This window comes from Morus notabilis, unplaced genomic scaffold, assembly GCF_000414095.1.
Source record: "Morus notabilis unplaced genomic scaffold, ASM41409v2 Scaffold732, whole genome shotgun sequence".
Classification (NCBI taxonomy): Eukaryota; Viridiplantae; Streptophyta; class Magnoliopsida; order Rosales; family Moraceae; genus Morus; species Morus notabilis.
The window spans coordinates 168,956-193,086 of NW_010362186.1; the positions used below are offsets into that span (position 1 = coordinate 168,956).

The window sequence follows — 24,131 nt, forward strand, 5'->3', positions numbered from 1 at the left end:
TAATAATAATGCCTTTATAAACGTGTGACAACAAATAATTTATCAACCACAAACTAATATTACACATTTTTAAAGTAATTGTTAAATGAAAAAAACAAAGCTATCTTACACAAGAATAAAGAAAAAGCTATGTTATGCTCCCCAAGGACCGAACACAAGACCATCACTATACATTTTTTTTTTTTCGTTTTCAATTATTAGTACTTTGGCAGCTTTTATGGTAGGGTAAACATTTTTACATCACGGGTAGGTACTGCTATTTAGTTGTTGGAATATAGTGTATTAGCTCATGTTTGGTAGGAAGGAAAAAAAATATGATAGAAAGGAAATATAGAAGTGATAGAAAATAGTAATGATATAAAGGAAATTGATTTTCTTTTATGTTGTTTGGTATAAGAAGATGGAAAGAAAATGGTAGTTTAGTAAATCTTACTCGTAAATTCACTTGTTTAGTATTGGAAGTTAAATTGGGAGGAACGAAAAAATCTTACTCGTAAATTACTTTTATACCCTTAAATTTTTTGCTTGGATGTTGACGGAGAAAATGGTAGTTTAGTAATTTTGCTCACTTTAATGAGTTGTCCCCATTTCCATCCCATTTTCTGCCCACTTGTGGAAAGAAAAAAAATGGTAGGGTCCACATGTATTATTTTTCACTCTATTTTCTCTTCATTTCTCTTTTCTCTCGTATCAAACATCCTACATTTTCATTTTTTCTCTTAAAATCCCTCCACCTTCTTCCTTCCTTCTACTTTTCTTTCCTACCAAACATTGTTTTCGTTAGACTTTGGGAGAGGCAAGTGGAAAATTTGGGATTCTCGACTACAACTAGGATAACAATTCAGATTATTGAGACAGAAGAATCTAGCCGGACTACTTACGATGAAATCGGAAATCTTAGAGTTTTTAGTTTGTTGATTCTCTTCTATTTGGATTTGCATGCTGTTTAATTCTAGTTTTTTTTTTTTTTTTTTTTTTTTTTTTTTTTTTTCATTACAATCATCTCCGTTTCAAATTGTTTAGAAAAAATTACAGTTTAACATAATTTCAATACTTCATAAGCAATTAATGCAGAAATGATACTCATACTCACACCTCTATTACTTGTTACGACAACGTGCTCTTATGTTCATAAAATTCACAACATTTCCTTTACTTTTACTACCTTGAACCTTTTGTAAACCCAGATGAGTATTATATTTCTTTATATTCTTTGTTTTTCCTTCTGTGTTTGACAATCAAAATTAACATATATACATATAGGGGTGTGTTTTAAGGGTCACTCTAATATTTATTTATTAGTGAATATTATTATTTTAACCGTATTATATTAATCATACTGTTACAATAAATTGACTAATTAACTAAAAAATTTATGATAATTTAATGAGATTGAATTTTTATCACATCATATCGTCAAATTTTTATATTTAACGGATAACCGCCGGTAAAAACATTTAAAAACTCGTCTATATATATATACATACACACACATAAAGTATAAAACAATGTCTATATCATATGCGTTGCTAACTCCATTAAAATTATGAGCGCCACGTTTGAACGACATGAAATTCATTCCAAAATCAAATATTTTCTTGATTTCAGAATTGTTTCCTTTTTGCACATAAGTTTTTATCTTTTTTAATACTCGTTTAGATTTATTTTTCAAAGGTTCATTAAAGAAAAGAATTGTGTTTATTGAAGGGGTGTAAAAATTTTTTCATGTCAAAAGAAAGGTGTGAGGAGAGAATTTTTCTTGTGTTTGAATAAAAGGGTTATTTTCTTTAAGAATATAGTTCGCGCCTGTGCTTTATCCAACTTCATTGGTGGATCTAATCAATAATCAGAATCAAATTCCTTTGTAGTTGGTAGTCATTTGCGACTATTTTTAAGTATGTAATTTGTTAAATTTGAAATGAAATTTTTCCAAAAAAAAAGAGAAGTATGAGAAAAGCATATAGAGGGGTGGCAATAGAGACCTCCAAATCCCAATTACAATACATCAAATATTTTTTGTAAGTATCTCGTAAATGAATTTGATTAACTATAGAATCTTAGTTGCTTTTTTTTTAATAGGACATTGACTAAATAGTATTGATGACAACTATAGTATACTTAACAAAACTAAAAACATAAAATAAATAAGAAGAAGAAGAAGAAGATAACTAAGTCGGCAATACTAGAGCTTTTGTCTTCATTGTATTAATATTTTACTCAAAAAATTTAGGGAAAAGTTTAAGTTTAACTATTATTTTTTTCAACTCTAATATTAATATTATTACACAAAATTTGACGACATTAGGAAAGATATGAAATAAAACTTTTAGATCCATTGCGTGTAGTGAGATAATTTCATCTACCTATCTAACGGTTGTAATTACCAAGATCGTGATTTTAATTTTTATTCCGTTACTCTATGGAGAAAGCATGCGCTGAAAAATCAAACTTAAAAAAAAAACAAAAATCATAAGGACTAAGGAAGAAAAAGATTTTGAATGGTTGAAAAATAAGCCAGTCCCACTAGTTACTGCTGTAGTACGATAATAACATCTCAGCAGACTGATTCCCTTTGCTTTTTGTTGCTTTTCTTCGTTTACCTGTCTTTCACATTGATGGTTTCTTCCCTACTTCCGTCCTCGACTAATTCTTTCACATGCTGAAAACTTTCCACGAAACTGCTCGGAATTTCCTCGTCTTACTGCAGTTACATACTGCAAAATTTTGATCATATTATTTCTGAAATTAGGAGCCAGAGAAGGAACTTTCAAGTCTTTACGTACAAAAACAAGGAATTGTTTTGCTCGTTTGGTGATTTGTGAATTTTTAGTATGGTTAACATATGTTCTTCGTCGTCGCCGTCGTCTTCTTCTTTACAAGAAAAGTACGATGTCTTTCTTAGTTTCAGAGGAGAAGATACCCGTGAAAATTTTATTAGTCATCTTTATGATGCTTTGTGTCGGAAGAAAATCGAAACATATATCGATTACAAACTCGAGAGGGGAGATGAAATCTCAATAGCTCTTGTGAAAGCAATCCATGGATCGAGGCTTTCCATAATTATTTTCTCGGAAAATTATGCTTCCTCTCCGTGGTGCTTGGATGAGCTCGTGCACATACTTAGGAATAAGGAAAAAAATGGACACCTAGTTGTACCTGTATTCTACCGCATAAATCCATCGCATATCCGGAAACAACAAGAAAGTTATGGAATTGCCTTAACTGTGCTTGAAGAAAGGTTCAAGAAGGGAAGAGTGAACCAATGGAGGAATGCACTGACAGCGGCAGCAAATCTATCTGGGTGGGATTCATTGGTTACCAGGTAAGTACAGTAGTAAAAATTAAGGCCTTGTTAAGATTTGAATATTTTTTTAGAATTTTTAACTATAATTAAAAAAATTAGATATGATATTTTTTTAGAGTTTTTAATTGTAAAAATTTGAATTAAAAACTTAAATTGATAAAATTAACTTGGCCTAAAAATATATATTTTTACTAACTTTTTTATGGTAAGAAAAATTCCACACTCACGTTCTAATTATCCATGGCTCACCATAATTGTTGTTCATCTTCTGCTTTCATTCATGAACAAACAATTTATAAGAAATTCATTTAATTTAAGGGAAATTGTGCGTGTGGGGTGGCTGAAAACAACCTCCCAATTAAATTAATGTAAGTAGTTTTCAGATTTTAAAAAAATAACCCAACTTACCCAGATCTTTCTCTCTCTTTCCCCGATCTACTTTTTTCTTCTCCGGAGCTTGTGCTAGTGCGCAGGCTGATGAAAATTAGCAGATCTCCACGATGGAGATGATGCCAGAGCTAGGGTGGCGTCAGTGGACGGCCACGAGCGTCTTTGTCAAGATGGGAGATAAGAGGGCATCAGAGTTAGGTAGGGGCAGCAGCTTTGCAGTGAGAAAAAAATGAGAGAAAAAAGAGAAAGAAAATGAGTGACTTAGGGTTTGGATGTTTTTTTTTTTTTTTACCTCGGCCTCTCGCTGCTTGATCTTGGTTATCATTTATTAATCGTGGTCTATCACTGTTTGACTACGCCTATCACTACTTAACCGTGATCTATCAATGATTGATCGCAGATTAACTACAAAATTGCTTTGTTCTTTTTTTTTTTATCGGATCTTTAAATTCATTAAAACGGCCATTGGCCTAATTTAAACAGAGGTTACAAATGGGAAATTTAGTTCTATATCTCTTCTCATTCTATCTCAGAATATCTATTCACCAGAAACTGAGCTCCCTTAATTTAATTATTAGAATGTCCAAGCTCCTTCACTCCTGTACTGAGATAAATTATATATATATATATATATATATAGTATTTAACTGAACAAAACAAGTTTGCTGTAATATTCAACACTAAAACCGCAAACAATTAATCCTATATTCAAAATCCATCAGACTTTACAATTTTATGATTCATACGTACCTCTTGATTTTTTTATACAAACATTTTAAACAACTTGAACAAAAGCAACCTTGGATCATCACCTAAGATTAAGGCCAACACAGTATTTGACATAATGGAAAAATAAATTTGGTGGTTACCAACCAAATTATAGAATTAAGTATATATATATACCTTAACTATAATTTGATGGCATGACGTTTTATATGGTTTGCTATAACAAATTAAGCAATCGCTTAACCTTAAGCATTAACTAAAACGATTACTTTTCAACTTTTAGACGTGGCAATGGAGATCTGGAATAAAAAACCAGATTAGATAATGGATGGGAATTTGTTTCTTTTCTTAGTATTAATTTCCTTTTCTATTTAGTTGTTTAGTTTGTGAAAGCTGCGTGGACTATGAGTTATGATTGTTTAGCTTTTGATTTGACCTATAAAACCAAGGGGTACTTATTTAGTTGTAAAATCTTTGGCTTTTTACACTAATAAATTTTTTTTCAGGGGATACAGGTTTTATTTGTCTTCGTTTTTATTTTTGTTCTAGTATTGTTAAATAATTAGTTTTGATTTATTAAATGAAAAATTGAGAGTAATATTTATGGTTTATGACTATTGTGTTTTAATTTTTGAGTATATTATAGGTACATTTGGTTACTTTTCCATATTTTAATGTTGTGAATTCATTATCAGTTTTGGCTTTGTTATTACTACTCATTTTTTATTTTGTTTTATTTAATAAATTGTAATGTGTGTGTATATATATATATATATATATATATATATATATGTGTGCGCGTGGCAATGCTATGGTCCTGCTATAAAGACCATATTTCTATTGTAAGAAGTGAGAAGCATTTCAATCTAACATTGACGTTGTAAAGGTGTAATAATATTAATAATAGCGTTTGATACTTAAATTTCTTGGTGTTACACCTTTTCAACATGAGTACTGTTATGTAAAATAAATGCAACATTACGGGCGCGTTTAGAACTCGTTCTAAAATGATTTTATTTTTTGTATGAAAATGAAAATGAAAACGTTTTCAATCTCAGAATGAAATCATTTTTAAAAATGCGTTTGGTAGTTTTATCAATAGATTATTTTTAGTGTAAAAAAAAAACTCATTAATGTCTCTCTTTCTCTCTCTCTCTGCTCGAGAAAGGAAAAAATAAAAATAAAAAATGAAAAACGACTAAAAGTGTGCATGTGTGTGTATTACGTGCGTTCTTTTGTTTCATATTAATATTTTGATGTCACTGACTGTTGTATTTGTCCTTCTTATATGTTATAGGCCTGAGTCCAAATTAGTTGAGGCGATCGTGGAAGACGTTTTAAAAAAGTTGAGTTGTCTTTCAGCTTTTGATGATTTCAAGCTTGGCCTAGTTGGAATTGACAAACGCATTGAAGAAATTATACCATTGTTACGGATCGGATCACTAGATGTTCGAATAATCGGCATTTGGGGCATGGGCGGTATAGGTAAGACAACTCTTGCAAGCGTTGTATTTAACGGACTAGCCTCTCAATTTGAAGGTTGCTGCTTCCTTGAAAATGTGAGGGAAGAGTCAGAAAAACATGGAATAAACTATTTACGGAAAGCATTTTTCTCTAAACTGTTGGAGGAGGAAAACTTGGACATGGGACCCTTGTGTGTAGGAACAACTTTTATTAAGAACAGACTGCGCCGCAAAAGAGTGCTTATTGTTCTTGATGATGTGAATGATTTGGATCAATTGGAACACTTTGTTGGAGATCGTAATTGGTTTGGCCCTGGAAGTAGAGTTATTGTAACGACTAGAGATATGCAAATGCTTAGGAATGAAGTTGACGAAATATACGGAGTTGAGAGACTGAATTTTGCTGAAGCTGTTCAACTTTTTAACTTCAATGCGTTTAGAAGAAGCTCTCCGACAACAGATGACATTGAGTTGTCAGAAAGGGTTGTGAAATACGCCAAAGGCGTTCCATTAGCTCTTAAAGTTTTGGGCTCTTTCCTTCGTGGCAAGAGAAAGGAGAACTGGGAAAGTGAGTTGGATAAATTGGAAGTAGTTCCCAACATTAAAATTCAGAATGTATTGAGGGTAAGCTACGAGGGACTGGATAAAAAAGAGAAGAATATATTTCTTGACATCGCGTGTTTCTTCAAAGGAATGGAAAGAAAATATGTGGAGCAAATTTTGGATGCTTGTGGTTTCTTTGCAAAAATAGGAATAGATGATCTTATTGATAAGTCTCTCGTAATCATCAAAGACCGCAACATACTATGGATGCATGATTTGATACAAGAAATGGGCTGGGAAATCGTACGATCTATCGAAGAGATTAGAAAGCGCAGTAGGCTGTGGATTGCTGAAGATATCAATCATGTTTTCAAACATCAAAAAGTACGTACAACTTGGAGTGAGCTTCTCTTTTTAAATTTCATGAACTACTTCTTAAGAAATGTGTGTGTGTGTTTGTGTTTATGTTTGTATTTGTAAATTATATATATGCTTGTCTATAAATTGTTCTCTTCTGTCAGGGGACTGGAGCAATTGAAGGAATCTTCCTAAACATGTCTGAGTTTAGAGATTTTCAATTATGTCCTGAGGTCTTTAAAGAGATGTGTAATCTGAGACTGCTCAGAGTTTATTATTCGAGCCACATCAAGGAATCCAAAGTGTATCTCCCTCTAACTCTTCAATTTCTTCCTAATGCGCTTAGATATCTTGATTGGTATGAGTACCCATTGAAATCTCTGCCATCAAGTTTTATTCCCCGGAATCTTGTTGAACTTGACATGCGCTATAGCCAACTTGAGCGCCTTTGGGATGGGGTCCAGGTATGTTCTACTGCCGTTGCGACTTGCATATTTTGAAAATTTATGGTCCGGAAACTAATAAATTCGTGTCTAAGTTTTGTGCGCCCATCCATAATTCTTATTATCACTCCTCTACTTTTTACAGGATCTTATAAACTTGCGACATATCGATCTTGGTCACTCCAAGCGCCTGACTCAAGTCCCGGATCTTTCCCGTGCTCCAAATCTCGAGAGTATCAATCTTGAATGTTGCATAAGTTTACTTCAAGTTCCTTCCCTCATATTCAAAACTCTAGACAAGTTTCGCACCTCTTTAGATATGGGCTACTGCGAAGACATTTGTTGTCTTAAAGAAAGACCTCATCCACGAGCTCTCGGGACTGTTAATCTCGATGGGTGCTCTAATCTCAAATCTCTCTCACGATTTGATGGGAATATGAAATATTTACATTTAAGTAACACTGCAATTCAAATATTTCCATCATCAATTTGCTCTGTGAACAACCTTGTTTCATTGAACCTTAGCAACTGTCTATGGCTTAAGAATCTTCCAACAAGCATTAGTAAGTTGGAGTCTCTGCATGTTCTTAATCTATCTGGTTGCTCATCTCTTGACAAATTTCCAGAAGTTCCCAAGAATGTAAGAGACCTAAATTTGCGAGAGACAGCATTAGAACAAGTGCCATCATCAGTTATGCGTCTCTCTTATCTCAAGACATTTCATCTCGGTAATTGCAAAAGGCTTAAGAGTATCTCACCCAGCATTTGTAAGTTGAAATCTCTAGGCTTGTTTGATCTCGATGGCTGCACAAATTTGGAAGACTTCCCTGAAATATTGGAGCCTATGGAGCTTTTAGAGCAGCTCGATTTACGTGAAACGGGAATAAAAAGGCTACCATTTTCGATTGAAAAACTCGTTGGGCTTTGTTCTTTGAGTATGCGATCGTGCGAAAATCTTGAGTTTGTCCCATGCAGTATCTACAACATGCACCGTCTTGAAAGTGTCTTCTTCTCTAGCTGTTCAAAACTTGAAAATTTGCCGCCCATGAGTGATTTGTGTCATTTGGCTTATCTTGACCTCAGCTACTGCAATGTATTGGAAATCCCTGATTCACTAAGCTGTCTATCCTCATTAACAACATTGGATCTAAGAGGGAATATGTTTTGTAGCATACCTGCAAGCATTAAACAAGTTTCGAAGTTGAAGGTTCTCAAGTTAAGCGATTGCAAGAACCTACAATCTGTGCCGCAACTTCCATTGTCTTTGGAGTCTCTTAATGCAAGTGGATGTGAGTTATTGGCGGAAGTATCACATTCAAAGACAGCATTCACTCAAGGCCACATTGACTATAATGTTATTCATAGCTGGGATTTTCTATTTTATGGTTGCCTAAAATTAAATCAAAATGCACGCGACAATACAATGACTGAATTCCAATCTAGAGTTTTGCAGACATCAACAATATCTGTATCAAATCCTGAAGAACTGGAAGTATGTCTCGTATTGCTAAACTAGAGTTTTTTCTTCTTTTTTTTTTTTAATATTTGAAATAATAATTAATCATGATGATTCTTATTCATGTCACAGGATTCAGAAGTTTTGAAAAGTTCCGAATATCTTGAGGTCAGTGTCTGTTTTCCGGGACTTGAAATTCCAAAGTGGTTCAACCATCAATCTGAGAAATCTTCGATAAATATCGAGCTCTCTCCGCATTGGCATGATACCAACTTCTTGGGGTTTGCTTTATGCGCAGTTGTTGCATTTGGGGACTATCATTGTACTTTCAACTATTTGAACTTTTACTGCGAACTCCATTTTAAAACCGAACATGGCAAAAGCGACACACTTTCTTGGAGTTTCCCATGTTGGGAAAATGGTGAGCTGGAGCAATTGGAAAGAACAATTTTCAGTTCTGAACATGTGTTCATGTTGTACAAGCATGAGAGCTACCGTGATTGTTTCGATGGCGCCGTCGAAGTGTCATTTGAGTTCTTGGTTAGAAATGACTGGGGACAACTTCTTGAGTCCAATGATTGCATAGTTAAAAGATGTGGTGTTCGCCTACTATCCCTCCAAGATGTAGAGGAATTTCATTTTGTCAACAATCAATACGAATTTGGCCAGTCAGATGCCGCCTTTGACGAGCCTGAACCAAATAGCAATGGAGCAGTTCACTTCGTTATTGGCGAAGGAAAAGATGAAGGACTACGCGAAAGTGGTAAATTAAGTCTCTCTCTGTATTTTTCTCAAGTGAGAATTCCCTCTATGATTGAATTAAATGGACTGTGGTACAAAATCCAAAAACAATTATTACAAATAATATAGTTTAGGCTTTTTGCTATGGTCGTCTTAAAAGAACTATATTTTCCCACAACATACAGAAGAGAAAATAAATTTCTTATTGCATTCAATAAATATTATATATATTATATTGCACCCCTCACGTCTATATATTATGTTAAATAAATACCGATGAAAAAGAGATAGTGAGGAGCATTTTGCAATTATCTACATTTATGTGTTTACTCACAATACATGTATATATACATACATATATATATATATATATATAAGAATGCTAATTTGATAGGCCTAAGTGATGGGGACATGAGAGTGCCAACCTAGTCGAAGCTTTGTAAAAACTTGAAACAGATTTAGGGCCTGTTTAGTTTGCTGGTTTGAGTTTTTAATTCGAGTTGAGATGTGATTTTATATGAGAGCCTTTTACTGTAGTAAAAAATTTAGATGTGTCTGTTTCTGGGAGCTTTTTATTGTAGTAAAACTCGAATTCTAAACTCGAATCGGTGAAATGAACGGGAATTGTGTCTAATTTCACTAGAGTGGAGTTAGTGGAAGAATTTTGGTACCTATGGCTATAGTTGTTTGGTAAGAGGAAAAAGGAAAGGTAATAGATTGAAAGTGAGGGACTTCAAATCCTATAAAGTAGCCTAGTGGTAATTCTAACATTGACTCCGTCACAAAGTGTGGAGTTCAAATCCCCTCACCTCCAAGTTTCAAAAAAACAAGAAAAATCTCAAATGTATATGAAGAGATTTGAGGAGGGAATGATCAATTCCAAACACAATAGGATGAAGGTCCCCCCTTTGCTCTCTATCTCCCTCAGCTACTTTTTTAGATTTGATGTCAATGTGCAATATTAATCTAAGCCCGTCACTCTCATGTTTAGTTTGGCTTGAAAAATGCTACTTTTTCTGATATAGTTTTAAAAAAAAAAAAAAACTGCTTTTGAGCTAGTTTGGATGAACAAATAAAAGTGTTTTTGGCTTTTATAAACTCTTTTAGAACAAGTCACCTCACGAGTGTTTATCAAAAAAGAGCTTATTGGAAAGCTTTTTTACTTACATTTTTATCCTCTTAATTGTAAACGAAAAATTAAAAATTCCACTCATATCCGTATATTACATTACTTTTTGTAATAATAAGTACTTTTGACTTATTTATCTAAACAAGTTTAAAAACTCTTCTGAAATTAAAAAGCGTTTTTTAATGTACTATCCTAAGACTAATTAAAAAACTCTGACTTATACTTCTTCTACTACTGAAAAATAAAAGCACAAATTCTCCCAAAACAGGCGCTTATTTCTTTTTTGTGTCTGTTCAAATTAAGTAATGTTTTTTTATAATTCTTCGCCTTTAAGCTGAATCTTTCCTGTATATTTATTGCAATGATATAATTGCATCTTTGGATGTGCAGATACTAATCAAGCGCAGCTACTGGATGAGCTCTCAAAAGAAATCCAGAACTTGGATATTAGTAAGCCTCCTCTTTCGTTAACCCTGCTCCAATCAATAATGCCATGCTTCATTTCACTCATTTAACAAAGCTGAATTTTTCCAGCATATTATATTGATATATATATACATATATATTTATGTCAAGTGACAATTAATCAATTATTTCTATGTTTGAATATAGATACTGTGGAAACTCAGCAGTTAGATGAGCTCATGGAAAATATAATGAATTACTTTAATACTAGTACAGAAGACCCTTCAACCACTCATTGACCGGATTTTCTTGTACCTGATTTATAATGAAGGTAAACTGAAAGAGAGGAATTATTTGTTAATATCTTACTTTAATTTTTTGTTTTAGCTTTTGTTGTTCATATTATTTACTTTTCTCTTCTTTTATTTGACCTTTATTTTCCAGAAATGTTCGTCTTCCCGGTGGAAAATCGGCGGCTGCGATTGTGATTGTTGTGTTCTTTCTTGTGTATTTTTCCATATCCTTGTTTAAGAAATCGAAAGGAGCAACTTTTTAGATCAATGATTGAATTATTAGAGTACAATGTTGAAAATGTTGAAAACCGAATCTTACTCAACAGGAATACTATCGACTTCATTGTGATTCTTCATGCATAGACAGAGTTTTCTTAATGGAAAGCTGTACCATTTTGGCTACCAAAATCACGAGTATATGGATAATAAATATATGGACTTCCTTTGTTTCAAAAAGGAAAGGAGAGGGATAGATGGATTCAGAATTATGATTTTAAATCTTGATTCAGAATTAATGTTTGTTTACGGTAATTTTAAATTATGATTCTGAATCAGTGTTTAGTTTGGATGATTCTGAATTATGATTCAGAATCTGATCCGATGTCACTCATAATTCTAAAATCACCCCATCTTGATTCAAGGTGATTCAAATTCCTGATTTTAAATCATGGTTTCAGAATCATAATTTGAACTTAAAATCATAAATAATAGTTCTGATTTCAAAATCATAATTAGAATCATCTTCATTTAAATTCTCGTACCAAATGAATCCGAAGTGATTCTATTTAAAAGTGTAGTCAATAGGAGATAAAAATACTTATGCATCCTACAAAATACTGATAAAATTAAAAAAAAATAATAATGACCAATAAAAATAGAAATGTATCTAACTACCGATATATACAATATGAATTTTTTTTTAATTTCTCTGATATTTCCCTAAAGTTTGTAAAATTACGTGGCAAACTCACCGAAATTAATATTTCGATTTTTACAGCTAAAAGATATTGCAGCATCTTCAAAATACAAAATTTTCAACCAAAATTTTCAAAATTTTGATAAAATTTTTGTCGGGAGAACTGTCCATGCTCAAAGCTAATCAGAATATGTTATCCCTCATGAAGAGAGGCCGAATCCACGTGGTCAATAACACAAGGGAAAATACACCATATAGTACATTTCACATTTATGTTTAAAATAAATAGCATATTTTTTAAATGATAGTAAATTATAGCATCCTGATTTTGCTTCTAAAATAAATTTCTTATTTCGAGTTTTATCCTTTTCACTTTTTCTTTCCTTTCCTCTTCTTCTTGTTTTACAATATTTACTAGTAAATACTGTTAAAAATTGTGTCCTAAAAGCATGAAATGAAATAAATAATATTATTATTTATATAATAAAAGAGAAATTTCATTATTTATGTGTATGTACTATTGAATACTTTATAAATATCATTGACAATTTCACGTTTATTTATGTAACCTTAAATATTGTATATAAGAGTTATATACGAGAGAATAATATTTAAGGATAAATCGAAATGTGTTCATAATGAATTTAATTAAAATTTCAGAATCTTTAATTAAAAATATTACTAATACATGTCATTCTCATTAAAATTAGAACGGTGTTATCCGCACTGTTAATATGAAAGGATATTGAATGATTGTATTACACATAATGTGATTATGTGGAACCGGGACACAGACACGATTTGAATTTCTGATAATTTTCGTAGAAGTATAGAAATTCGAATTGAGTCTACCAATGGTCATATATAGAACGATCTCAATCATGAGTTATTAGCATACTCTTATTTATGGATTTGTATCTTTTGACTTACTCAGTGTGAATTTTGATATTCTAAATCATATTCCTTGTATCTTGGAGACATGATAAAGTAGGTAGCCGGGAATGTTAATATATAAGATGGAATCCATTCCATCTTGAATAAAGAAGTACATAAATAATTCTATTTAGAGTTAATTCGGTACTTGAATCGGTTACGAGCTCGTGTTCATGAATTTGTTTAATGAATATACTATTCATTAGAGAATCAATGGTACCCAAGGATAAAGATGTAGTTAGAGAAGTTAACGGATTTCACCTTACTCTAATTATGAATTATTTATAGAAGATTGATCTATATGTAATGACTATATCAAATGAACACTTCAAAGTTTGGAAGTAAATTATATCTATAATTACGAGAGTGTAATTCCAAGTTTATAGTGGAGTAACTTTAAAATTAATAGAATTAATTAATTAATTATTAATTTTATTAGAGCTCAGAATTATAGGTCCATGAGTCCCCATGTCGTCCTTGTAAATCTACAAGACACTAAGGACAAATTGAGATTTTTTTTTTTAGAATTATGGAATTCAAAATAAAATACTCAAAAATAATTAATTGGATATTAAATAATGTGATTATTTAATTTGAATTTGGAACACACATGTGATGAAGATCACAAGTGTCACACGTCCAGCATTGTTAGAAACCCTCCGGGATTTAGTTGCTTGCTCTCTAAGTTATCTAGTTGACTTATTTGATAAGTTATCCAATTAGAATTCAAATTGAATTTAAGTTTGACTTTAATTTGAATTTGAATTTTGAGTCAAAATTAGACAACTGGATAAAGGAGAAATTTAGGGTGCATTTGGAATCCGTTTCAAAATGATTTTATTTTCTGTATGAAAATGAAAATGAAAACGTTTTCAATCTCAGGCAGTAATCATTTCTAAAAATGCGTTTGGTAGTTTTATTCAGAGATTGTTTTTTGTACAAAAAAAAACTGAAACTGCGTTTGGTTTTACATTTTTGAAAACATGTAATAATATTTGAAATAATATATTAAATAATTAATAAACTCCCCAATCAATACACTAATAATTAATATAATATATACATATCTCATATATGTAAATATTTTATACTTACTATTTTTCAATTGTCTTAACATACGTAAATAGTAAACAATTAGGATACCAATTACCACACATATTACTTACGCACGACTCTAACAAATGTAAAGGAAAACAATCAACACCGACAACACACAAAACCCAAATTCAGAAATCCAACCAACCCAAAAAAAAAAGAAAAAAAACAAAACAAAGCCAATAGAACAGAGCAACACAAAGTAAAAGTGTTCAATCTTTTTTCCTCTAAAAATCTAGAGTTATCAAAAGAAAACCCAAAATCAAACCCACAAAAAAAAACAAAAACAAGTGAAGCTTTTTCCATGGCAGATAACTTGGAAGAAGAACAAGAAAGAACATCTTCATCGTACACGCTATTTCTAAGAGTCATGAGCAAAAGGCGAACATGGGTATGCATATTTGTCCTAGTGTACACAATAATCCTAACCTCCTCTTGGAATTTTCTCAAATCCATACTTTCTTGGTACAATCTGCAATTGAAATCATCATCATCAACTTTCGGTTGGCCCGCTCTTTACGCATCCGTGCTTCTCGGAGCAGTGTTCGAGGTCGTGTCGATGGTGGTGGCTCTGACGGTGATGGTGCTGGCGACACTGGTGATGTGGATCGCCATTGTCGTGCTCTTGGCCTTCTTCAGCATGTCAAGGAAAGGAAATAAACAGAAGGATTAAGATGGGGAAAATGAAAATAGGAAAGGAAAATGATTATGAATCGTTTTCAGATTCTCGGTATTTTTGGGAACAATTACAAAACGTTTTCAATTTTACTTTTCGTACAATGCGGTGCCAAACGCGTATCTCAGGGCATTTTCATTTTTTGGTCCTGGGAAAATATGAAAAATGTTTTTGAAAAGGGTTCTAAACAGGCACTTAATCTCCTCCTTATCTACAGTAAGCGCCAACCACAGGGGACTTATCCCTGTGGTGGCCGAATTTTATCCACAACATAAGAGAGAAAATTGTTCCAAAATTAAATGGGAATATTATTTAATTTTAAATTGGATTTAAAAATAAAATATAATCTCTTATTTTCTAAAACTTTATCTTAAGAGATAAGATAAGTTTCTCTAGGACTCTGAGACGTACTCTATAAATAAAAGGTTGCAGAAATTGAAGAACACAATTTTTTCTCTCTTTCCCAATTGATACTAACCCCGCCAACAACGTGACAAAACCCGTAACCAAATATGGGATTTCGATTCAAGATCTTCAAGAATTGATGGAAACCTCGACTCATTGCTTAGCAAAGCAAGAACCTTGGTATGGTGAAAGACGCCACAAACGAGGATGGAAATTCGTTTGATAAGTCGAATTGAATGCCACAAGGAAACGTTGATAAGTTCGGAAAGTTTCTTCAAGAACTCAAGAAGAATATCTCACAAATATGAATAAACATCAAAAACTTATTTTATTAATCAAATTTCAGCCTTAAATAGCCAAAAATAACATGAAGAGTTTAAAAATTGTACAAGTCCTAATCTACACTTAATGAGGTAGAGTCTAAAGCAATATAATCACCTAAAGATAAGATAAAACACGCCTAAAGATAATCCTATGGAAGGAATCCGAATTTGACTCTAACTCCCTCCTTAAAAATGCCTTAAAGCTTATCCTAGGGAAGAAATCCGAATTTAAATCCAACTCCTTCCCTCTAAGCGCCTATTATGGAATTTAAATGTTTAAAACTAAAACTTAAATCTAAAAAGATAAGATTAGGATGAAATCAAGTTTTTTTCTGCAATCTTGACTTGATTCCTAGCTGGAAAATACGCCTAATCCTCTTGGTCTTGCCCTTGCACGTGTATCTGGGAATGTCATGCGAATTTGGCCATGTAATGGCTCGATACCTCATCACCGGACCAACTGGGACCTGAATTGGATAGTGGGTATCCTTGCATCCCTGATGTCCTCATCACCTATGTGATAGGCGTGTAATAATCTATTAGACAGTGTGTAACATGCTAGTGACAAGGCGTGTAACTTCTTTACTTCTTTCCATGTCTAGTGTAGGCATGTAACACACAGTTGGTTAGTGTGTAACATACTAGAGGTGGGCATGTAACCTGAGAGAAAAAATAGAGAAGAAAAGTTCCATTCCCAGTTCCATGTCATGCATGAGTTGGTGCTCATGGAAGACTTGAGTGTTTCGAGTGTTAATCATATTTTGTTTCAGGTATGCCCACACACACGTCTTCATAGATTCAATGAATTGACGAGAAAAATTTGGGTATTCCAAACAAGCTTGGAGTGAGGACTGTTCGTGGTCAAAGAACTTAAGTTATCATCCTAATCGGTCGCTAGGTATAATTCCTAATCCGATTCTAATTAGTGTAAATTAATATATTTTATAGAGTGTTTCAAAACTTTTATGAAAATTTTTGTTATACATAACCCGTAGAAACACGATTATGCATTCAAAATCGTTTCTAAAACCAACAAATACAGTGTTAAACGGTCACCAAAATTGGTGGCCGGAGTTTTGGGTAAATATGATATTTACTTGTAAATATAGCGTTAAACGGTCGCCGAAGTCGGTGGTCGACTTTTCAGGTAAATATGGTATTTACTAGTAAATACAGTATTAAATAATAAATACGGTATTTACCAATAAATGCAGTGTTAAAAGGTCACCAGTCGCCGAAAAACGGTCACAAGTTGTTAGAAAATGGTCTCTGGTCGCCGGAGCCAGCCGCCGGTCCCGGTTATGGTAGACTTGACTATAATCTACCTATTTTAAAAATATATATATATGTGCTATAATTTACTATTTTAAAAAAATAGATGTTTAAAGGGAGGAGTGAGGTGGAAAATGAAGTTTAGAGGTATTTTTGAGTTTTTAATAATATTTAAAACTTAAAATATTAAATTATGTTATAATTTACTATTTAAAAAAATGTACTATAATTAACTAATCACTTTAACAATTATACTATTTCCCTCCTTATCCCATAATAGAACAAATCAACCATTGTCACTGTGAAGCCCAACCTTCTCAAGCTTAAGGTAGAAATAAAGAAATACTATTCAAACTCATCTTTATATTTACGTCACTCAATGGTATAAACTTAATATTTATGTCACTTGATTCACTAGAAAATATCTTCAAAAGATTTTTAATATCTTACCAAATTAACCTTGTCGAATAGTCTGATAGATTTACAACAACAACAAAAACAAAGATGGCATAAATGTAAAGTTATTGGATTTTAGTGGCATATATGTAATTTACGTGAGACTCATAACTTTACCCAACAGGCTATGTTAACTTTAAACCCAACCTTATGGTTACGTTAATCTAAACCAACCTAAAATTTAGAGTCCGTTTAGTTCGCTAATTTAAATTTTTAATTCGAGTTGAGATGTGACTTTATGTGAGAGCTTTTTACTGTAGTAAAAAAAAAAAAAAAAATTTAAATGTAACTGTTTTTGAGAATTTTTTACTATAGCAAAACTCGAATTCTAAACTCAAATCGGTGAAATGAACGTACCTTTGGACAAAACAACCCTGCCAAATAAATTAAACAAAAAAGGTTTTGCTCTCTGAAAGCAATCTGGAAGGTTAAATAAGCAACCGAAGAAAGTGAGGACTACATTTATTTTTTAATTGTAATTTGACTAAAATATTCTTCATTGACCAAACATATGATATTGACTCTATTTATTGAGCTTTTAACAATTTTGTGACAAAATGACCAAATGTGGAACTAGGGGTGTAACTCGGCTTGGTAGGCTTGAGTTGAGCTTGAAATTTGGGCTGAGCTGCACATATTTGGGTGAGAAAAATTTAGGCCACAACACCCCCTTAGCCCACAAACCTATAACCCTTCGGGTTACCTCAGATAGGCTCGGTTTTGCGAGTTGGTCGGTTTGGTGAAAACAAAGGAAACAAAGAAAATCAAAGTTCAATGCTCAACAACTCTTATGACCCAAAAAGGGTAACAAACAAAAACCCAAGAACAAAGACAGAAAAAGAATCAAACAATGACACATTGAAAGCAAAGTAAGCGCCTTCTGGGGGTGAACCAGGAAGGTGTAGCAAAAGAAGCACCACCGGAAGAACTCGCCATGGGCGTCTCCGCAAAAGACTTGGCCTCTTCAGAAGGCTTCTTCTTCTTCTCTGTTTCGTCTTGAATTACTATACAATAACAGAGATTCTAATAATTAATAATTAATAATAAAAAAGGAGAATATTTGTTGATTTTGTGGATGTGACCAAAATCTATCAACCAAACGCATTTATTTCACGATGTTCACAAGAAGAAGATACGGCGAGGGACAGGCAACAGACAGCGATTGTGAGAAGAAGAGGAACAGAGAGTCAAAGACTAAGAGAGACTGAGAACTGAGAACTGAGAAGCGAGAAATGAGGCGGCGGCGAGGGAGCCAGGGAGGCGAGACTGAGAAGTGAGAAGAAAAACTGAGAATGGAGAAGTGAGAACTGAGGCGGCGGCCAGGGGAGGTGAAGGAGTGAGAAGTGAGAGAGAACTGAGAAGTGAAAGATTGAAATTGAAAGTGAATGGGGATTTAGGGTTTTTTTTAACACCCCTCCATCTTCACACGGCCAGGTCAGTGTATATCGGATCACATGATGCCCGCCCCGTCCCCCAACCCGAACAGTGCGGGTTGGGGCTATTTTAATCCGAAAAAAAAAAATAAAAACCATGCTTTCGGGTAGGGTAGGACAGGTTAGTTAGGTTTCAGAACGAAATCTTACAGCCCTATGTGGAATTTGTTGATGGATGGAGAAGCGAACTGTAACATTTTAAAATTTGAGCCAAAATGGAAGGAGCACATTCAGGGACAAAAAAAAAAAAAAAAAAAAAAAAAAAAAAAAAAAAAAAATGAGAATAGTAGAATCTTAATAGTGTTGTCTTTCATACTTGTAAGTTTGGCCTCAGCTAAGGAGATCCACCCAAGCATAAACTACAATTAAACAAGGTGTTCAATCAAGTGGAAGGGAGGGAGAAAGGGATTTATGAAATGCTGATGCATTCAAGAGTCAAATCTACCATCTGTCACCGGTTCTTTTACAATGCGCATGTATCTCAGCAATGTATACCAGATGCACCTGCGGATCAAGCAACACGTATATACAATCTCATTGCATTAGTCCACAAAAGCTCATAGCTGAGCTAGTGCAAATGCGCGAAAAGGTTGCATGTTAAAAGTAAAATTTACAGGCCAGGACGAACTAAATTCACTTGCCGATCTCTGGGAATTCTCGAATCCAAATTCAATGAGCTCCATAGAAGCGCAGAAACTTCAGTGGTTCCACCGTTTCCTATGATCCAAGAGAATTATAATTAGTAACGTGATTAATGCCCTATCGTTTAAAGGAAATCTCTTCCCGAAATTTAGCAAAACCTGAATTGTTTCTTCGGCTGGGGAAGGGAAATGAAACCCTGTTGAGCAATTCCCCAACACTTCAGGACTCTTCATCCATGCTCTACGTGCATCACTCACCTTTATCTTATACTTGAACATCTGAAAACAAAACGAAATTACTATGGATAGAATAGAAATAGAGATTTTCTAAGAGCTCTTCACCACCTAGATATTCAGCTCCACTTCTTCTTTTCAGGCAGGGTTTAATCCAAGATTTATAGAGCTCTATCTAAAGAAATTTATTTCCTTATCAGTTTTTTTGGATCATCAAAGCTTAATGATTATGTTTACTTGATTAGAAAAAAAAAAGTAAATATAAACAAAAATACGTTGATTGTGTTTGAAAGTACCCTATTCTCGTTGCTTTTCCCTGAAGGAAAAAGAAACTTTGTTCATGATATTTTCTTTGGACATTCAAGGCAAATAGAAAAAAGAAAGGGGTGTATCAAAGATAAAATGAAGACCTAAACAGGTAAAAAAATATAATAAAATTGTGAAGCAGAGTGCAAACCTTTGAGAGCGGTACAGTTGGTTTCTCGTCCTCTCCATCAATCATTGTACCAGTCCCCTGGCACTCTGGACAGATAACACGGTTAATTGGGGTCCTGAAAGCTTTCACCTCGCTATCATTTAGCACTTCATTGCACTTCGAAGCAGCTTTTCTACGAGATCTTCGTTTAACTTTTGGAGCCTCTGACTGATTTGTGCATTTTTCAACTTCACATAGAAGTACCCAGTGTATGAGACAGGAAGTATGAAATAAATGAAAAGCCTGCATGCAAAATAAATTAAATAAGCAAATGACTGAGTTTGGAAACAAAAATGGAGTGTAATGGTAACAGCGAAAGTATAGGAGCAAAATTAGAAAGAGATTAAAAAGAACAGGAAAGAGACGCAAGTTATTTAGTCTCTTACCCCATTCGTGTTTCGACTGCTGCAAGCCAGCCTTCCAGTCTTCACGTTCATTAGTGTTGCCACATCTTTTCCAGGAAGCATCTTATGTTGGCAGATGTCACACATTCTTTCAGCAGCTATACGCTGTTGCCGTCTCAACTCCCGTCTTATAGCCTTGTTTGATATGAATCTAGTCTGGAGAAGCTGATCATCATATTGGTCTAACATCAAGCTTGTTACAGCAGAAGCTGAAGAATCTTCCCCACATGAATCATACTGATTACTCAAATTCTCACTAGAATCCTCAGGGTCAGAAAATGACTTCCTTCTTTTCCTACTAGAGACATCCCCGTTCTGCATTTCAGCTGCAGGACTAGAACAGAGCAATGCTTTCACATCATCATGAAGACCCATTCTTCCTAAACTGAAATTATTATAGCTAAAGGTGACAATAGCGAAATCATGCTCAGGAACCTTCAAGAAATCCTCATCCTCAATAGTTTTTTTCCCCAGCCACTCGCACCATATTCTGCTAATATCATTAGAGACACCATCCTTCTCACGAAATCTTACAGAAATAAGTCCATAACCCACTTCCCTCACTTCTACATTAGCAATTTCATCCCCAGCTCGAACACCAGGGATCAACACAGCACAATTTTCTCCAGAACCAGCCAGATTGCCTGCAGAATCTGGATTCTCATTTTGATGCCCAAGCTCATCAACCATAATATGCCCGTTGGCACAGCTTTCCAAATTTTCACCATATGTGACTATAGCGAGATTGTTCTCACTGTCTTGAGACTCCAACAACCTACTTTGATTGCCATTTGAAATCACCGTATCATCATCATTCTCAGTTGGATTATTGAAGAAAACAACACCATCATTAAACGGCCACGGGTTTGGTCCCAATAGAGTAACCTTGGCAGTTGACAACCTCTGATTGTGAAGATTTCCCTTCAAGTGATCAAACAAGACACAATCGCTGTAACATGGTGCTAAACACAAGGTACAGAAGAAAATGGACTTTTTCCCATCTTCACGAAGTTCAACATAGGTGTGCCCTTGTGACCTCACATTGCGGAGAATAGTTCTTTTTGCCTGGTCCTTGAGACTACATGAAGTGGTTTTCGAAACAGCTAATTCATTAGATTTCGGAAACCCTAAAATCCCCCTTCCAGCCATGCAAGTTTTCCCGCCAAAAGAATTCAAATTCAACTTCGAAATCCCTCTGTTGATCCTATAAGACTATCCAATCTTCAAATTTATATTCAAACAAATCCCTTGACGTTGGAAACAAGAAAGCTATCGAAGAGTTATATGAACCCGTACTCTCACGTCGATAACCAGATAGTTTGGACGAGGAATTAAGGCAACTATCGAACGAGTTTCACAAGAGCTTAGTGAAATTCTTGAAATAAAATTCAAAATCCGCTCAAATTTCTCGAAGAACAAGAGACCAAAGCCACAAACACTTCACCAACCATGTGAAACCATAGGATGCCACTCAAATTTTACAAACAACTTTCCATAAACTCTAAAAGTCAAATTCCAGAAACTATTCATCAAGGAAAGTAAAGATGCCAAGAATTTACCCACGTCCTAACAAAATTCCGCCAAAATTCACCACAACCCTAGAGTCGGCTTCATGTAAATTTTCCGTGGAATTTCAGTTCCAAGCAGTACAAATCAAGGAACAAAAAAAAACAAGTGCGAAAAACCAAGAAATGAGCTCAGAAAGAGCTGAATTTACATATTCGCGGCGTATTCTGTATTGGATTCTTCGAAAACCGCGGTGTCCGTCCGTCCAAGAGAAGCGCGGCGCGAGCAAGAAAGAGAAGCGCATGGGAATATGAATCCTCCATAGCCATCTCCATTTGCACGCAGATAACAAGGGAATTTCAATTTCAATATCTGTTTGGAGGGAGAGAAAACGAGTGGGAAAATCAGAGAGAAAAAGGAGAAGGAAAACGGAAACCAAACCCTTTTTCTTTTCTTTAACAGACTATTATCGCTTCGTAAAGAGGGATTTTTTATTTTGGCGATTATTTTAAGAAAGAATATGATACGCAAGATTCGCGTGGCTGAGACGAAGCGGTGATACTGTGTTGTAAGACGTACGCTTTTTAAAGTATGATTAATGGATGTAGACCGTTCGATGTGAGGAGCAGAGTCTTGGTGTATTAGGAACGGTGGAGGAGTGAATTGGGACAGGAGTGGTGGGCCATGGGAAGGCGGGTAGATTCGAATTTTGCAGAGAAAGGATGCCTTCTTTGGGTGGGAAATTGGGATAAGATTGTCAGGAGAGAGAGAGAGAAAGTATCGGGATCGTGACATGTCAACGCATCTGAGCTGTGAAATATATTTTGCTCAATGCTCGTGTTTGGTTAGTTAGTTTAAATTTTATTAATTTAAATTTTTTTATTTGAATAAAAAAATTTAAATTGTATAGTTTAAATTATAGTTGGAATTGGTATTTAGATGTGTAATTAAAATTTTAATATGAATAGAAAATAAAATTTAAATTAGTGTTTAGTAAATGTAAAAAGTAGAGAGAGTTTATACTTTTTTACTGTTTAAAAATAATTTGAATGGTTAAACTTAATAGAATAGTTAAACTCTAAGTTAGACAGTTTAACTCAGTTCAAATGAAAAATATAATTCAGACTGCGTGCTTACCAAACACAAGTTTAAAACTGTATTCATTGTTCGAACTGAACTGAGTTAAACCAATAAAACAAACGAGACTTTATTTTTTCCTTAAAAAAAGGGAAAAAATACTCAAAACACCCTGATATATTGTGAAAATACTACTTTTACCTCTCCTATTATGTAAATATCTAAGGGCCAGTTTGTCTGCCCTAACTTACTCAAGAAAGGCCCACTTGAGTAAGGAAACTAGCCCAAGTTCACGTTCAGTGTTTGAGAACTTGAATTTGAACTCGGGAATGAATTCGAGTTACAACCCATTTCTGAGTTGCACTCTCCCCTGCGATTCGAGTTATTTCTCTACACTTCTACAGTGTAGATTCTGAGATCTGCTTGTCGTTTCATGTGGTTCTCCTGTAACCGATATTCTCCAGAATTCTTCCGGGCATATCGTTCGACCAACAGCCACGATCTGCTCCTTCAACGTTATTCCATCGATTTCTGAGAGCTGTGCGTTGTTGAATCACTTTTCCCCCAATCTCAGATTTCAACCCTAGCCCACCATTTCGGTTCGCATCTGCATCTTTTGTGTCCCCCTTCCCCCACCATTGTCATCGTTCTTGTTTCCCCTTCAAAACGGGGAAATTTGTGGGGACTCCGTTGGTTCGGCGACCTCGGTGGGTGAACATCATACTTCGATGTAGAGGCAACAGTGTGCGCCGTCGATCTCTCCAGCCGAGACGTCAAACCTACTTCCCCTACCTCTGTCGTCGCCGGTACCTCAGACTTGTTAACCCTTCCTCGCGTTTGGGGAATCTCGAAGGGAATCCAATCTCCTCCTCCATAGGCTCCAATTCGGTAAGTATTTCAACTACTTGTTCAGTTTATGGGAAAAACTCATTTCAGTTTTAGATGATTTCTTTGGTCTCTATGTTGGAATTCCGAGCAAACCCTTTTGGTGAATTCATTATGTTCTCTGAAAACAAACATTGCATGTTTCATTGT

General features: G+C 34.3%; 2 protein-coding genes across 2 annotated transcripts; one reads left to right on the plus strand and one right to left on the minus strand.

The window, feature by feature from the left end:
• The first annotated feature begins 2,674 nt into the window (after positions 1 to 2,674).
• Positions 2,675 to 11,653, plus strand: LOC21394827 (disease resistance-like protein DSC1). The gene is made up of 8 exons (XM_010101267.2): positions 2,675 to 3,322; positions 5,718 to 6,810; positions 6,948 to 7,247; positions 7,372 to 8,718; positions 8,815 to 9,445; positions 10,943 to 11,002; positions 11,165 to 11,288; positions 11,402 to 11,653. Exons 1-7 carry the CDS (start codon positions 2,832 to 2,834, stop codon positions 11,254 to 11,256), a joined length of 4,014 nt encoding a protein of 1,337 aa, XP_010099569.1. The 5' UTR covers positions 2,675 to 2,831; the 3' UTR covers positions 11,257 to 11,288; positions 11,402 to 11,653.
• Positions 11,654 to 19,050: 7,397 nt separating this feature from the next.
• Positions 19,051 to 22,490, minus strand: LOC21394829. Its single transcript, XM_024167648.1, has 4 exons — positions 20,496 to 22,490; positions 20,092 to 20,352; positions 19,560 to 19,679; positions 19,051 to 19,476 (listed from the first exon to the last, which is right to left on the minus strand). Exons 1-4 carry the CDS (start codon positions 21,660 to 21,662, stop codon positions 19,429 to 19,431), a joined length of 1,596 nt encoding a protein of 531 aa, XP_024023416.1. The 5' UTR covers positions 21,663 to 22,490; the 3' UTR covers positions 19,051 to 19,428.
• Between the last annotated feature and the right edge of the window lie 1,641 nt (positions 22,491 to 24,131).

Excerpts from the sequence above, each read along its gene's own strand:
- LOC21394829 (XM_024167648.1), bottom strand. The coding sequence starts at position 21,662 with ATGGCTGGAAGGGGGATTTTAGGGTTTCCGAAATCTAATGAATTAGCT. Across the intron at positions 20,353-20,495 it reads GCAGTCGAAACACGAATGGG|GCTTTTCATTTATTTCATAC; the intron begins GTAAGAGACTAA and ends TTTTGCATGCAG. Across the intron at positions 19,477-19,559 it reads CAGCCGAAGAAACAATTCAG|GAAACGGTGGAACCACTGAA; the intron begins GTTTTGCTAAAT and ends CTTGGATCATAG.
- LOC21394827 (XM_010101267.2), top strand. The coding sequence starts at position 2,832 with ATGGTTAACATATGTTCTTCGTCGTCGCCGTCGTCTTCTTCTTTACAA. Across the intron at positions 6,811-6,947 it reads ATGTTTTCAAACATCAAAAA|GGGACTGGAGCAATTGAAGG; the intron begins GTACGTACAACT and ends CTCTTCTGTCAG. Across the intron at positions 9,446-10,942 it reads TGAAGGACTACGCGAAAGTG|ATACTAATCAAGCGCAGCTA; the intron begins GTAAATTAAGTC and ends TTGGATGTGCAG.